This window comes from Mobula hypostoma, chromosome 10, assembly GCF_963921235.1.
Source record: "Mobula hypostoma chromosome 10, sMobHyp1.1, whole genome shotgun sequence".
Taxonomy (NCBI): domain Eukaryota; kingdom Metazoa; phylum Chordata; class Chondrichthyes; order Myliobatiformes; family Myliobatidae; genus Mobula; species Mobula hypostoma.
In genome coordinates, this window is record NC_086106.1 from 120,467,632 (window position 1) to 120,482,075 (window position 14,444).

A 14,444-nucleotide genomic window follows, 5' to 3' on the forward strand; every position below is an offset into this window, starting at 1 on the left:
CTTCCAAGTAAATTGCCAAAATTGGAGAACAACTCAACCCAACCACAAATAAAGCTAATCTAATCTAATCTGATTTAACATTCAGGAAGGATTTAGATGAGCACTTGAATTACCACAGTAGAACAGGCTGCAAACCCAGTGCTAGTGAGGGGGATTGATAAAAATGGTTACTTGATAACTGAAGTTGACATGATGGGCCCAAGGAACTGCCTCTGCAATCACTGACTCTGAGTGCCACAACCATGAACTAGAAGTCATAGGTTAAGGGTGAAAGGTGAAATGTTTAAACGGAACATGAGGGGAAACTTCCTCACTCAGGAAGGAATGAGCTGACAGTGGAAGTGGTGGATGTGGATACAATTTCAGCATTTAAGAGATGTTTGGATAGGTACATAGGTAGGAGAGGTATGGAGGGCTATGGTCCAGATGTGGGTTGGTGAGACTAGGCTGAATAATAGTTCAGCATGAGTAGATGGGCTGAAGGGCCTGTTTCTGTGCTGTACTGCTCTATGATTAACCATGGTGTGACAGTGATGGACACACACCATTGCAGCTGCTTATACAAAGCCTATATAAAGTATTCACTCTCCTTAGAAGTTTCATGTTTTCTTGTTTTACAACATTGAATCACAGTGGATTTAATTTGGATTTTTTTGACACTGATCAACAGCAAAAGCCACTTTCATGTCAAAGTGAAAACAGATCTCTACAAATTGATCTAAATTAATATAAATATAAAACACAAAATAATTGATTGCATAGGTATTCACCCCCTTTAAAATGCATGCCAAATCATCACTGGTGCAGCTAATTGATTTTAGAAGTCACATAATTAGTTAAATAGAGATCTGTTTCTCAAGACCTGGGTGCAGTCAAGTTGTTTCTATTGATTGTAGTTGTTACGTACCTCATGGGTATCTTGTGACTGTCTTATGACCATGATGTAATTGACTATCTGATGAGCATGATGTAATGGTCTTGTGGAGGTCACATGATGTAATTTTCCCAATGTGAGGTCACGTGATGACATGTTCTCAACAGGTATATAAAGGAGACTCCTGGTGTGATGCAGTTAGTTTTTTTTCAGTTTAGTTTTGTGTGAGTTATTCCTTATTGCTGCTATTCGTCTTATGATGCAGTTTCGTTTTAAAGTGGAGTTCTACTTTTTATTGTAAGTGGTATTGGAGAATGGAGACCTTACCAAAGTACAGGAATTCGCCGAGTCAAGTAAAGCTGATATCGTTTGGCGGTTTTGGAGAGAATCGACCTTTATGGAATCTTCGTTCAAGGAACAGTAACCTGCATGAGACAACCTCTGCTAAAGTAGAAAAGGTTGTGCAGTGTCTATTCTCTAGAGGAAAATGTCAGTTCCTTTAAACCGTTTTATTTCCGTTGTCATGAATCCTGCCGACAAGGCAGGTTCCGGCTGGGATCAGCAGTAACGTCACGTCTTCAAGGAGTTCTTTACTTCAGGAAAGTCTCTCCTAATTGACTGTATAAATCTGTTGGACTTTTGAATTTACCATTCTAAGAACTGTGTTTGAATTTACCACTTTAAGAACTGTTTTCGCTTTTACCCTTTTAAGAACTGCTCCAGAGTTGCTGTATAGCAGTTAACTTCCAGTTAAGTCAGTCGCTTAAATACATTTTGCTATTTTTGAGCAGAATTTAATAAATGTTCCTGTTTTTATAAAACCTGACTCAATTTTATATTCACTGTTGCCGGTCACATGACATAGTAAAAATACACTTCTATCTGGAAAGTTCAACTGCTGGTGAGTCAGTATCCTGGCAAAAGCTACACCATGAAGACAAAAGAACACTCCAACCAATTCCTTGAAAAGGTTATTAAAAAGCACAAGTCAGGAGATGGATACAAGAAAATTTCCTGGTCACTGAATATCCCTTGGTGTACAGTTAATTCAATCATCAAGAAATGGAAAGAACACAGTTGTAGATCTGCCTAGAGCAGGCATTTCTAAAAAACTGAATGACAGTGCAAGAAGGGGACAAGTGTGGAATGATAACTTTTGAGGAGTTACAAGCTTCAGAGGCTGAGATGAGAGAGACTGCCCATAACAACAGCTGTTGCCTGGGTGATTCACCAGTTGCAGCTTTATGGGAGAGTGGTAAAGAGAAAACCACTGTTGAAAAAAAACTCACATGAAATTTTGGCTAGAGTTTGCCAGAAGGCATGTTAAAGACACTGAAGTCAGATGAAAGAAGGTTCTATGGTCTGATGAAACCAAAATTGAGCTTTTTGGCCATTAGACTGAATGCTATGTTTGGTGTAAGCCAAACACCATACATCATCAAGAACACACCATCCCTACCATGATGCATGGTGGTGGCTGCATCATGCTGTGGGGATGCTTCACTGCAGCAGGCCCTGGAAGGCTGGTGATGGTAGAGGGTAAAATGAATGCAGCACAATACAGGGAAATCCTGAAGGAAAACTGCAACTTGGGAGAAGATTAGTTTTCTAGCAAGACAATGACCGCAAGTATAAAGCCAAAGCTACACTGGAATGGCTTAAAATCAACAAAGTTAATGCCTTGGAGTGTCCAAGTCAGAGTCCAGAACTCAACTGAATTGAGAATTTGTGGCTGGACCTGGAAAAGGGCTGTTCACTCATGGTCCTCATGCAATCTGACAGAGTTTGAGCAGTTTTGTAAAGAAGAATGGAGAAGAATTACAGTGTCCAGATGTGCAAAGCTGATAGAGACCTATCCACACAGACTCAAGGCTGTAATTGCTGCCAAAGGTGCAACTATTGAATACAGACTTATAAGGGATGAGTAATTATGCAATCAATTCTTTTGTGTTTAATAATTGTAATAAATTTAGACCAATTTGTAGAAATTTGTTTTCACTTTGACAGGAAGGAGTGTTTTTCTGTTGATCAGTGTCAAAAAAGCCAAACTAAATCTACTATGATTCCATGTTGTTTAACAATAAAACATGAAAACTAACAAGGGGGGTTTGAAGCAACACACATAAAAGTTGCTGGTTGAATACTTTTTATAGGCGTTGTATAATCACCAGACCAGGCTGGATATGGTGACACGCTTCAGCTTCATACCTTATTGTGACGGAAGAAACGAACCGTAACCCTCATGCCGCTGCGTCAGAACTGATGAGCTAACTGCATCTGACGTTTCAGCTGCTCAATGGGGTCGACCTGTTTATCCAGTAGCTACATTCGCTACTTGTCCAAACTCCAAAATCTTCAGCTCAAATGTGACCACTGAACTCACTGCAGCTGAGTAACAGACACAAAATGCAGCAGGAACTCAGCAAGTGGGGCAGCGTCTATGGGGAGGATAGACGGTCAATGTTTCCGACTGAGACCCTTCATCAGGACTGGAAAGGAAGAGGGCAGAGGCCAGAATGAGAAAGTGACGGGAAGTAAAGGAGTACAAGCTGACAGGTGATAGACGGGCAGCACGCATAAAATTCTGGAGGAACTCAGCATGTCAGGCAGCATCTATGGAAGGGAATAAACAGTTAACGTTTTAGGCTGAGACTCTTCATCAGGACTGGAAAGAAAAGGGCCTCTTCGTCATTAAAGACTCAAACTCCCATTCCCCCCAACGCCATCAGAAAATAGAACAAAAAGCCTGAATAAGGTGGTGAGCGAGGGGAACAAGTTCAAATCTGGCAGATGAAAGGTGAGGCCAGGTGAGGGGACAGTGGGATGAAGTAAGAAGCTAGGAGGTGATATGTGGAAGAGGAAAAGGGATGAAGAAGAAGGAATCTGATAGGAAAGGACAGTGGACTAGAGAAGGAGGTGATGGGCAAGTGAGGAAAGAGAAGTTGTAACAGGGGAAGCAGAATGGTGAATAGAAAAACAAAGGAGCAAGGTGTGGGGTGGGGAGATTACCAGGAATTGGAGAAATCGATGTCCATGCCACCATGTTGGAGGCTACCCAGATGGACTAGGAGATGTTGTTCCTCCAACCTGTGCTTGGCCTCATCGTGGTAATGGAGGAGGCCATGGGCAGACATGGCAGAACGGGAATGGGAATTCAAACTGAAAGGGGTGGCCAACAACTGAGTTGAAATGAATGGCCATTAACTCACTTCAACTATTAATTCACTTTGACTCAACCAAGAGCATTTCATGGTATCAACAAAAGGAGATTTATCTAACTCCTTTAACCAGTCAATACATACCATGGCACGTCACGGATGAGTGCGAATCAGTAGGTCGAGCAGCATTTGTATCTTTGTGTGCGGAGCTGTTCCCCACCCCCCCCCTCCAAAGATGCTGCTCAGCTTGCTGTGACACCCCACCAGTGCCTGCAGCCAATTGTCCGCTGCTTCTGATCGTAGCACTGGCAATTCCTCATGTCTCCATTTTACGGATTGAGTGAATCCTGGCAAATAGATACGTCCAAGCAAGTGATGAGCACTTGGGGGAGGGGGAGAATCCCTGAAGGATCAGGGAGTGAGTAGACATGGCTAACTTTTAAAGATGACAGGTATCACAAAGACAACCGAATCAACAAGAATGAATTAGTATATGGTATATTTACACTGATACCAGTCCTACCCAAATCCAAAGCACTGGTCTGGGCCTGAAACGAGAATAAACACAAAACCCTGCATTTAGTTTTGCATGTCTAGAAGACAAGGGCTTGATGTCTGAGGGTCTGGCTAGGGACTGGAGAAGACCTGTCCTGGAGTTGGAAGCCTGTCTGTGTGTGTGTGGTGAGTGGGTAGGTGGGATGAAGGTAAAGGGCCTATTTTGCTGATGTTACTTTGCTTTGCTTTGTTGTGGTTTTGTTTTTGTTCTGCTCTAAATGGTGGGTGTGCTACACTGGTGTCAGAATATGTGGCGACATTTGTGGGCTGCCCCAGCACATCCTTCAGATACAAACCACGCGTTTCACTGTATCTTTTGCCGTTTATGTGATAAGAACATAGAACAGCACAGGCCCATGGTTGTGCTGACCCTTTAATCTACTCCAAGCACCTTAAAACTATGGCCCCTCGTGTTAGCCCTTTCAGCCCTGGGAAAAAAAGCCTCTGGCTATCCACATGATGGGAAAAGAAGAAGAAGAAGAGATTGACTCCTGTTTAAAATTACCCCCAAAGAGAGCGGTTTGTTAGACCTTTGCAGAGGCAAATACATTCTGAAAGTCTGGATCCTCTCACCTCAGACATTCAGTGTTCTGTCCCTCGCATTGTGTAAAAAGTACTAAAACTTGAAAACATGTCGTACCAGGTTCAAGGGCAGGTTCTATCCCACTGTTAGAAGGCTATTGAACAGTTTCCTTGTATGCCAAATCGACTTTTGACCTTAAAATCTACACTTGGTGGCCTCTTTACTAGGTACACCTGCGCACCTGTTTGTGGGCAACACAGTAGCGTAGTTGTTAACACAACGCTGTACAGTACCATTGACCTGGGTTCAATTCCCACCACTGTCCGTCAGGAGTTTGTACATTCTCCCCGTGACTGCATGGGCTTCCTCCTGCACTCCAAAGACACACTGGTTAGTAGGCTAATTGGTCATTGTAAATTGTCCCATGATTAGGCTAGGGTTAAAACTGGGGATTGCTGAGTGACATGACTGGAAGAGCCTACTCCACACTAACTCAATAAATAAATTGGTGGTATCTGATACTATGCATACATGCTTTTATAAGTTGTTCCTTCTAACTCATAAGACAGTTTGTTCATGCTTGGTTGCTGTATTTAATCCAGAAATTTATTTGCGATATTATAGTTGACATACAAACTCACATATATAAAAAAAAATCACATCAAATAAAATATTACTGCACATGTTTTGAAAATTATATTGAGGTGGTTAGTAAAAAGTAACAACTGGATTATGGTCTGGAATCTATGACAGGAAAATGGATATTCCAGAATTGGAGTTGTCGTAGAGGCCATTGATGGCTTCAGTCAGACATTTGGTATATTTTGTTCAAAATCACTTCAGTTTTGTCAGCACCATGATGACACAGGTCAAGGACACAGATGATGTGCAGGTTGTCCAACTCAGCCACTGTTCTTACTATGTGATCTAGAAGAGAAAAAGTGCGGAGGGTTTCATTTACACACCTGTTTAAGGATCAAGTGCTGACAAGCAAATCACTAAGTTCTCATCGGGCCCCCCTTCAGGTTTATAGTCATGAGGGGTCTTCTCATAGAGCAATACAGTAGGAAAACAGGCCCTTCAACCCACTGCTCTGTGTCCACCAAGGTCATCATACAAACTCGTCTCACGTACCTATGTTGTAACGTGGAAGCAAGATCACAGGTTGGGTGAATGAGACAGAAAACTCTGACTACGAATAAGCATATTGCTCATTTATTTACAAGCAGTAAAAGATTCGACCAAAAATTACACGAACTACAAAACTAAATATTCACCACACAGTTATTAAGTGTGTGTGGAGCATACCTTCCCAATGGTTTTTTGGGATGTGTGCACTGGGATCAAAAGGAAAGAGAGTGGAGTTCAAACTAACTGTAGTTCATATTGTCCACTTTCAGTTCTATGCTTTTTTTTGTGTTCTCGCCCGTTTTTTTCTTGTTGTTGACTGCCGGGCTGGTGGGTTCGGGTTTGATGTTCTTCTTGCTGTTTCTCCACATGGGCGATCTGTTACTTTTTATGTAAGTGAGGGGTTGGGAGGGGGGGTGGTGGTTGATTTATTTTCTTTCAGCTACTTCTATGTTTTTTCTGTATTTTTATGGCTATCTGGAGAAGACGAATCTCAGAGTTGTATTCTGCGTACATACTTTGATAATAAACGAACCTTTGAACCTCTCACACGTGTTCCTCTTACAACTCCCAAAGTGCTTGAAACGGGCACCAGGTGCTGTGGCGAACAAGCCAACCAACGGGAAGAGCGGCTGCAGTTTTTAAACTACCCAACATGGTGAAAGCGGCTTTCGACTGGCAAATAAGCCACACCCCCATATTGCACGTTTGTCCCATATCTCTCAAAACCTTTTCTATCTATGTACCTGTCCAAGTGCCTTTAAAACTGCTGCCTCACCTACTTCCTCATTCCATATGTTAGTCACTTCTGTAAAAAAAAAATTGCCCCATATGGTCCTATTAAATCTTCCCCTCTCCCCTTAAACTTATGCCATCTAGGTCTTGATTCCCCAGTCTTGTAGGCAGACTCAATACTCAGTGAACAGTAACCATAACCGTATCAGTGAAAGACCTCAAGTCCTGACAAGATCTGTGTAAACCTTTTCTGCACTCTTTTCAGTTTAGATAATGGTCTTATCTAATCTAAGAGAGAGGTTAAAGACTAGCTTTATTTGTCACATGTTCATTGAAACATGCAGTGAAATGTGCGATGTTGCGTCAATGACCAACACAGTCTGAGGATGTGCTGGGGAGGGCGGTCCGCGAGTGTCACCATGCTTCTGGCGCCAACATAGCAAGACCACTACGTACTAATGGGCTGTGATCATTAACAATCGCCTGAGAGGATAAAAGATATCTCTCACAGTTTAGTATTCCCTCAGTATTCCACCTGAGAAACTGGATTCTGTGCCCAAGTTCCCAGAAAAAGACTTGAACTCACAACCTTCTGACCCGAAGGAAAGGGCACCAGACTCCAATGGTTAAACATGTCTTCTACTGATGTAGAAAATTGTCCAGTCTGCTAGGACTTGGGTCAAACCTCACGTGCTATCCTCTTCTCATTACTACCTTCAGGGAGGAGCTACAGGAGCCTGAAGACACACACTCAATATTTTAGTAACAGCTTCTTTCTCTCTGCCATCAGGTTTCTGAGTGGACAATGAACCCTTGGACATCGCCTCACTATTTTGTTCTTTTTTTCCACAACTTACGTTTTTTTAAAATATTCAATATTGTAACTTACAGGTTCTTTACGTATTGCACTGTACTGCTGCTGCAAAACAAATTGCACAATAGTACCGTGCAAAAGTGTTGTGCACGTATACAGTACATACTATACATGTGTACGTATATACACAAACACACACACAGAGTTAGGGTGCCCAAGACTTTTGCACAGTACTATATTTGTCAATGTGGAGTGGAGAGTGAGTTTGCAAATCTGGTGGGAGCAAAGGATGTTGGGAATGGTGAGGGTGGAGCACTGGAAGGTCAGGTGACAGAGAAGCAGTGCCGGGGGTGGGGTGGGGGGTGATATGGGTGCAAGCACACCCAGCCATATAACCATATAACAATTACAGCACGGAAACAGGCCATCTCAGCCCTTCTACTCCATGCCGAACTCTTACCCTATCCTAGTCCCACTGACCTGCACTCAGCCCATAACCTTCCGTTCCTTTCCTGTCCATATATCTATCCAATTTAACTTTAAACGACAACATCGAACCTACCTCAACCACTTCTGCTGGAAGCTCGTTCCACACAGCTACCACTGTCTGAGTAAAGAAGATCCCCCTCATGTTACCCCTAAACTTTTGTCCTTTAACTCTCAACCCATGTCCTCTTGTTTGAATCTTCCTCACTCTCAATGGAAAAACTCTTACCACGTCAACTCTATCAATCCCCCTCATAATTTTAAACACCTCTATCAAGTTCCCCCTCAACCTTCTACGCTCCAAAGAATAAAGACCTAACTTGTTCAACCTTTCTCTGTAACTTAGGAGATGAAACCCAGGCAACATTTTCGTAAACCTCCTCTGTACTCTCTCAATTTTATCGACATCTTTCCTATAATTCGGTGACCAGAACTGTACACAATACTCCAGCCCTGAGACACCAGGCCAGGTCATTTGATTCCAAACAGCTGGTTTACTGATCATTACAGAAACGTCTCTCTGATGGTTTCTTCTTCCTCTCCCTGCTCCCTTCCCACTCTCAATCCACAATAGTGACCCATTTCAGAATCAGATTTATCATCACTCACATCTGTCATGAAATGTGCTCTTTTTTTTGCAGCAGATACAGTGCAATACAGAAAATTGTGACAATACATAAGTGCCTAAGACTTTTGCACAGTAAGTGATAATAAACCTGGATCCTGATGAAGATCTCAGCCCGAAATACTGACGATTTATTCCTGCCAGAGTTGCTAAGTTCCTCTAGCATTTTATGTGTGTTACTCTGGATTTCCAGCATCTGCAGAATCTCTTGTGCCAATAAACCTGATTCTGTTTCTTATTCTGACTTATGTCCATTGCTGAGACCTAACTGGGGGTACAGTCCTTACCTGGAGAGGCAGACACCTGTCCTGTCTGATTATTGTTCGTGGGTTCCAGGTCACAGACGTATCCACTGGCCAGAATGGAAGCAAAGCTATTGTCATGGCTTTCCATTGGTAGACACGATGTGCAGAGCCCCTTGTGGCTCCTTAGGGCTGGTAGAAACACAACATCAGCTGCTACCTGGTGATTGATACCTGGATCGGAACAGCAATTTGTGTGGTTAATACAGACACGTCAAACAGTCCAACAATTTCCGCAAGAACTCTCCCAACATTGGAAAAGGCTACCGGCTATCTGTCTGTGCCTCTCATACGTCGAATAAATCTCTATTAGGCCTTCCTTAAGCCTCCATTGGTCCAGGGAATATAACCCAAGTTTGTTCAACCTCTCCTCATAGCACATGTCCCCTTATCCAGGCAACATCCCGGAAAACCTTTCCCGCACTCTCCCCAAAGCCTCCACAAAGAGAGATGGGAGGAAACAGCAGCACCAACATAATCACAGGAGGAACGTGCAACTTTTACAGGTAGCTGCCGCAGTCGGGATTGAACCAGGGTGACTGGGATAGCAGCAGTAAGCTCTGCACCTCTGTGTCAGATCTGCCTGAGCAAACAGGCGACTCTCATCCTACATCCCCCTGCAGGCCAGCTCCTGTGCACAATTCTGGGGCAGCACGGTTCAATTCCAGCAGCTGTCTGTCAGGAGTTTGTACGTTCTCCCAGTGATTCTCTCACATTCCAATATGGGTTAGTAGGTTTATGGTCACAAGGGTGTAACTGGGTCATGTGGACTCATTGCACCGGAAGGGCCTGTTACTGTGCTGTATCTTTAAAGAAAAATAAGTAAAATCCAACCTGACCATGACAGAACCAAACTCAATCAAAATTTTATATATTTTTTTTTTACATTGAGAAGCAGATTTTAAGAGCAAATATGCTGGATGTACATTGCTACTGATTGAGAAAGACGGATGTGTGATATACAGGCATCCCCAGGTAACGAGCGGGTTCCATTTTTACAGATGCCCATCAGTTGGTTTTGTCCATAAGTGAAAAATACACAAAGATCACACTGGCATTTATAAATCAGAGCATTGAGTACAGGAGATGGGATGTTACGTTGAAGCTGTGTAAGATGTTGGTGAGGTCAATTTCAGAGTATTATCTGCAGGTCTGGTCACCTTCCTGCAGGAAACTATTCATTAGAAAAATGCACATTGCCAGGACTTGAGGATTTGACTTATAGGGAAAGGTTGAATAGGTTAGGACTTTATTCCTGCGAGTGTAGGAGAATGAGGGAAGATGTGATAGAGAGACAAATACAAAATTATGAGGGGCATCAACTGGATAAATCGATACAGCTTTTCCCACTGAGGCTGGGTGAGAATAGAACTAGAGGTTAAAGGTTAAGGGTGAAAGGTGCAATACTTAAGGCGATCCTGAGGGGGGACTTCCTCAGTCAGAGGGGCTGTGAGCGTGGAACGACCTGCCAGTGGAAGTGGTGAAATACTTAAGGTGCAATACTTAAGGCGATCCTGAGGGGGGACTTCCTCAGTCAGAGGGGCTGTGAGCGTGGAACGACCTGCCAGTGGAAGTGGTGAATTGGGTTTGATTGCAGCATTTAAGAGAAGTTTTGATAAGTACGTGAATGGGAGAGTAATGGAGGGGAACGGTCCAGATGCAGGTCTATGAGACTAGGTAGAGTAACATTTTGGCACAGAATGATTGAGGCAAAGAGCCTGTTTCTGTGCTGTAGTGTTCTATGACTATGTCACTTGATACATTAACAATGCCTCCACAGAACTGTAATAAATGGTATCAAAAGCATATAAGATTGAAAGAACTAAAAGTGGAGAGAGCCAGACTGACTTCTGCTGTTTGTATGCGTCTTTTCATCCCGGGCATCTCTATGAAGTCGCCTCTCATTTTCCTTCGTTCTAAAGAGAAAAGCCCCAGCTCACTCAACCTATCTAAGACATGCTATCTATTCCAGGCAGCATCGCGGTAGTTTGGGTAACGGTACGCACCAACTAACGTCACACAGTAGTAGCCGTGGTTGCACGCTGGTCCAAATCTCTGAAGGTCCATCCTGGTGTTGTCTGTAGCTGGCTCGTACTCGGCAGCCTGGGGGTTGTACTGCTGCTTCAGAAAGTCTCTATGTCTATAGTCAAATTTGCGTGGAATGCTCTCGGGAAGGAGCTGGCCAAAGTGTAAGTGGGCTGACAGGTGTCCTCTGATCTCTGGCCACATAGCACTCTGCCATGCATATTGAGAGCAGCAGTCTGTATGCGTCTCTGTAGTTCTCTCATTTTCGTCTGAAACAGTAAATAATTCATAAACAAACCATCACTCCTGTGACATTCACACTGAAGCAGAACTTAATCACGGCCAGTGTTAAATACTCGTACATAAATATGCAAAATCATTCACTACACAACTCAAGCGTACAAGTTACAACTGTGTCTCAAATAGAACCACCCTGCCATTAACTCTTGGCTTTGCAAACAAGGAATACGGGAAAGCTTGAGGGAGGATCACAAGCACAGGTCAACCTGACAGGAGATCATTGCTGAACAGTAGGAAAGGCTGTACACAGCATGTACAGCCTTCTTTCAGCATCATCACCTTGACGTGGTTGAGAAGCTTGCGAATTCCTGCAGTCCCAGGAGTGATACTGTCCAGAGTTCAGCCATTTGATGATTAGATCCTGACAGGGCCGCCCATGGTGTTAAGGTCAAAGGGGAAGTTCCAGACAAAAAAATGAACCAACCAAGGCCTCAGTGGTGGAGCTGGTGGACAATAATGACATATCACAACGGCGGTGAAGGTGGAGGAAAACTGCCGCAGTGAAGGGTCACAGGTCACCTCGCATTCCATTCCACTGGTCTCTGACCACTATCTGTCAAGGACTGTGTGGTTGTTGCCTGTGCGTCAGCCTCACCATGTTAAACAAAGTCACACACAGGCATTCTCCATTAAGGCAATAACCCCCGAGGACAGGAGTTCCCAACTTGGGGTCCACGGACCTCTTGCTTAATGGTACTAGTCAATGGTATAGAAAAGGTTGGGAACCCTGCCTTAGGACAGCATCACACTCGACTCAAGGTGCTTAATGGATTTTAAACTGGGTTAGACCTGGGTGAAAAGAAATCTTTTCATATCTTTAGGAAGAAGGACGAAAATAAAACTTGTTTTCAAATTAAAACTTCCTGACTCTCTCCCTACGACTGTTTGTATTTCAAGGTTTAACATGGTATTAAACAAAACACTTGATACCAAGAGTGTTGAGGAAAGACAATCACCCTTTTAAACTGAACATTGCATCATGTATTGCAAACACTTTAGTGGTGTATGAACTGCTACAATAAAACTGATGGAATATCAGCTGGCATCTTCTCCACAAGCCACTGCAAACAATCCACATTAACCCAAAATGCCCAGTTTAATTTCAAGCAAACACTCGACAGGAGCAGAAATCACTGTGGACAGAAAACACACTGCTGGAGGAACTGACCTTCAAAGTTGACTAGCCTTTTCCCTCCACTGCAGTTGCTTGAACTGCTGAGTTCAAAGTACATTTATTATCAAAGTATGTTAAAGTTTTACAACCTTAACATCTGCCTGCTTACAGGCAGCCATAAAATAAGAAACCAGAAGCAACCCAATTAAAAAAGACAAACACCCAATGCATAGAGAAAAAAAAAACATAAATCATACAAACAATAAAAACAAGCAACAACATTCAGAATGAAAGGGAGTCCACAGACGTAAAGCCCGGAACATCCAGAATCGGCCCGTAGCCTCAGCCTCAGTTCATCACAGAGTGAGGCAGATCATTGCAAAGCTTGGAGACATGAAGCCCGGAGCAGCTGGGGCAGGCACAGCCTCGATTTCAACGCCACGGAGGAAACGACGCAGGGCAGCCAGCAGAAATAGCCCGACCCCCGCCTCTGGTCTCGACTACCTGCCTTTCCAGTCCACATGGCCCAGTGTTTAAATTGTCCAAACACCAGGTCATCCCCTGTGCTAAGAACCGGGCCCAGCTGCATCAATATGCTCCGAGATCCTCCAGGGGGTTTTTCTTGTTTCTTCCAGGTCCCTGCAACTGCAGCCTCTTGTATAGGACAGTGGGGCAAATCAGTGCTGTGAAACACTGACAGCACAGGAAAGCAGCATCCATCATCAGGGACCCTCCACCCAGCACATGTTCTCTTCTTGCTTCTGCTATCAGGAAGAAGGTACAGGAGCCTCAGGACCCACACTGCCAAGTTCAGGAACAGTTATTACCCCTCAACCATCGGCCTCTTGTACCAAAGGGGATAACTTCACTTGGCCCAACCTATGGACTCATTTTTAAGGACTCTACATCTCATGTTCTCGATAGTTATTGCTCATTTATTTATTATTATTATTTCTTTCTTTTTGTATTTGCAGAGCTTATTGCCTTTTGTACACTGTTTGAATGCCCTGTTTGGTGCAGTCTCTCATTGATTCTATTATGGTTATTATTCTATTACAGATTTATTGAGTATGCCCACAAGAAAATGAATCTCAGGGTTGTCTATGGAGACATACATGTACTTTGATAATGAATTTACTCTGAACTTCGATGACTTTTGTTAGACGTTAGGTGGAGATGAATAGTTTCCATTGACTCGGAGATCATCTTACATCACAATTCACTCCAAATCCTGTGCACGTATCCCGAGTCCAATGATTAAACTGTGTCATGATTTTAAAATCCCAATCCTTATTTTCAAATCTCTCCTTTGTGTAATCCCTCTCTTTATAATCTCCTGCAAGCCCCCATCCCCTGAGACACCTATAGATCCAAGTTCAAATTAAATTTATTATCAAAGCACATATATTTTGCCATATATTTCCTCGAGTCATTTTCTTGCAGTCATTCACAGGAAAAAAAGAACTACAATGGAATTTAATTACATTTATTTGTTTATTGAGCACAGCGTAGGTCCTCCTGGTCCTTTGAGCCACACCGCCCAGCAAATCCCCCGGTTTCATCCTGGCCTAATCACGGGACAATTTACAGTTATGTGTTCACGGTTAAAACGTACAAACTCCTTACAGGCAGGGGCAGGAATTGAACCCAGGTCACCTGTTCTGTGAAGCATTGTGCTAACCACAACACTACCATGCGCTGTTCTGCACAGGTTGGTGAACGTGTGGAATGTGTTGCCAGGGTAAGTGGTAGAGGCAGATATATTAGGGACATTTAAGAAACTCTTAGATAGGCACAAGCATGAT

The 14,444-nt window shown here is 43.3% G+C and overlaps 1 protein-coding gene across 2 annotated transcripts in view; it reads right to left on the reverse strand.

Moving 5' to 3' along the window:
• Window positions 1–5,364: 5,364 nt before the first annotated feature.
• The window catches only part of LOC134353157 (RPA-related protein RADX-like), a 66,222-nt gene continuing 57,142 nt past the window's right edge, over window positions 5,365–14,444 (reverse strand). For both annotated transcript variants that reach the window (XM_063061132.1, XM_063061131.1), the window contains exons 15-17: window positions 11,207–11,494; window positions 9,186–9,374; window positions 5,365–6,037 (exon numbers count right to left, since the gene is read on the reverse strand). In XM_063061132.1, the coding sequence (XP_062917202.1) occupies window positions 5,913–6,037; window positions 9,186–9,374; window positions 11,207–11,494 (602 nt within the window). In that variant the 3' untranslated portion in view covers window positions 5,365–5,912. The remainder of the gene's footprint in view (window positions 6,038–9,185; window positions 9,375–11,206; window positions 11,495–14,444) is intronic.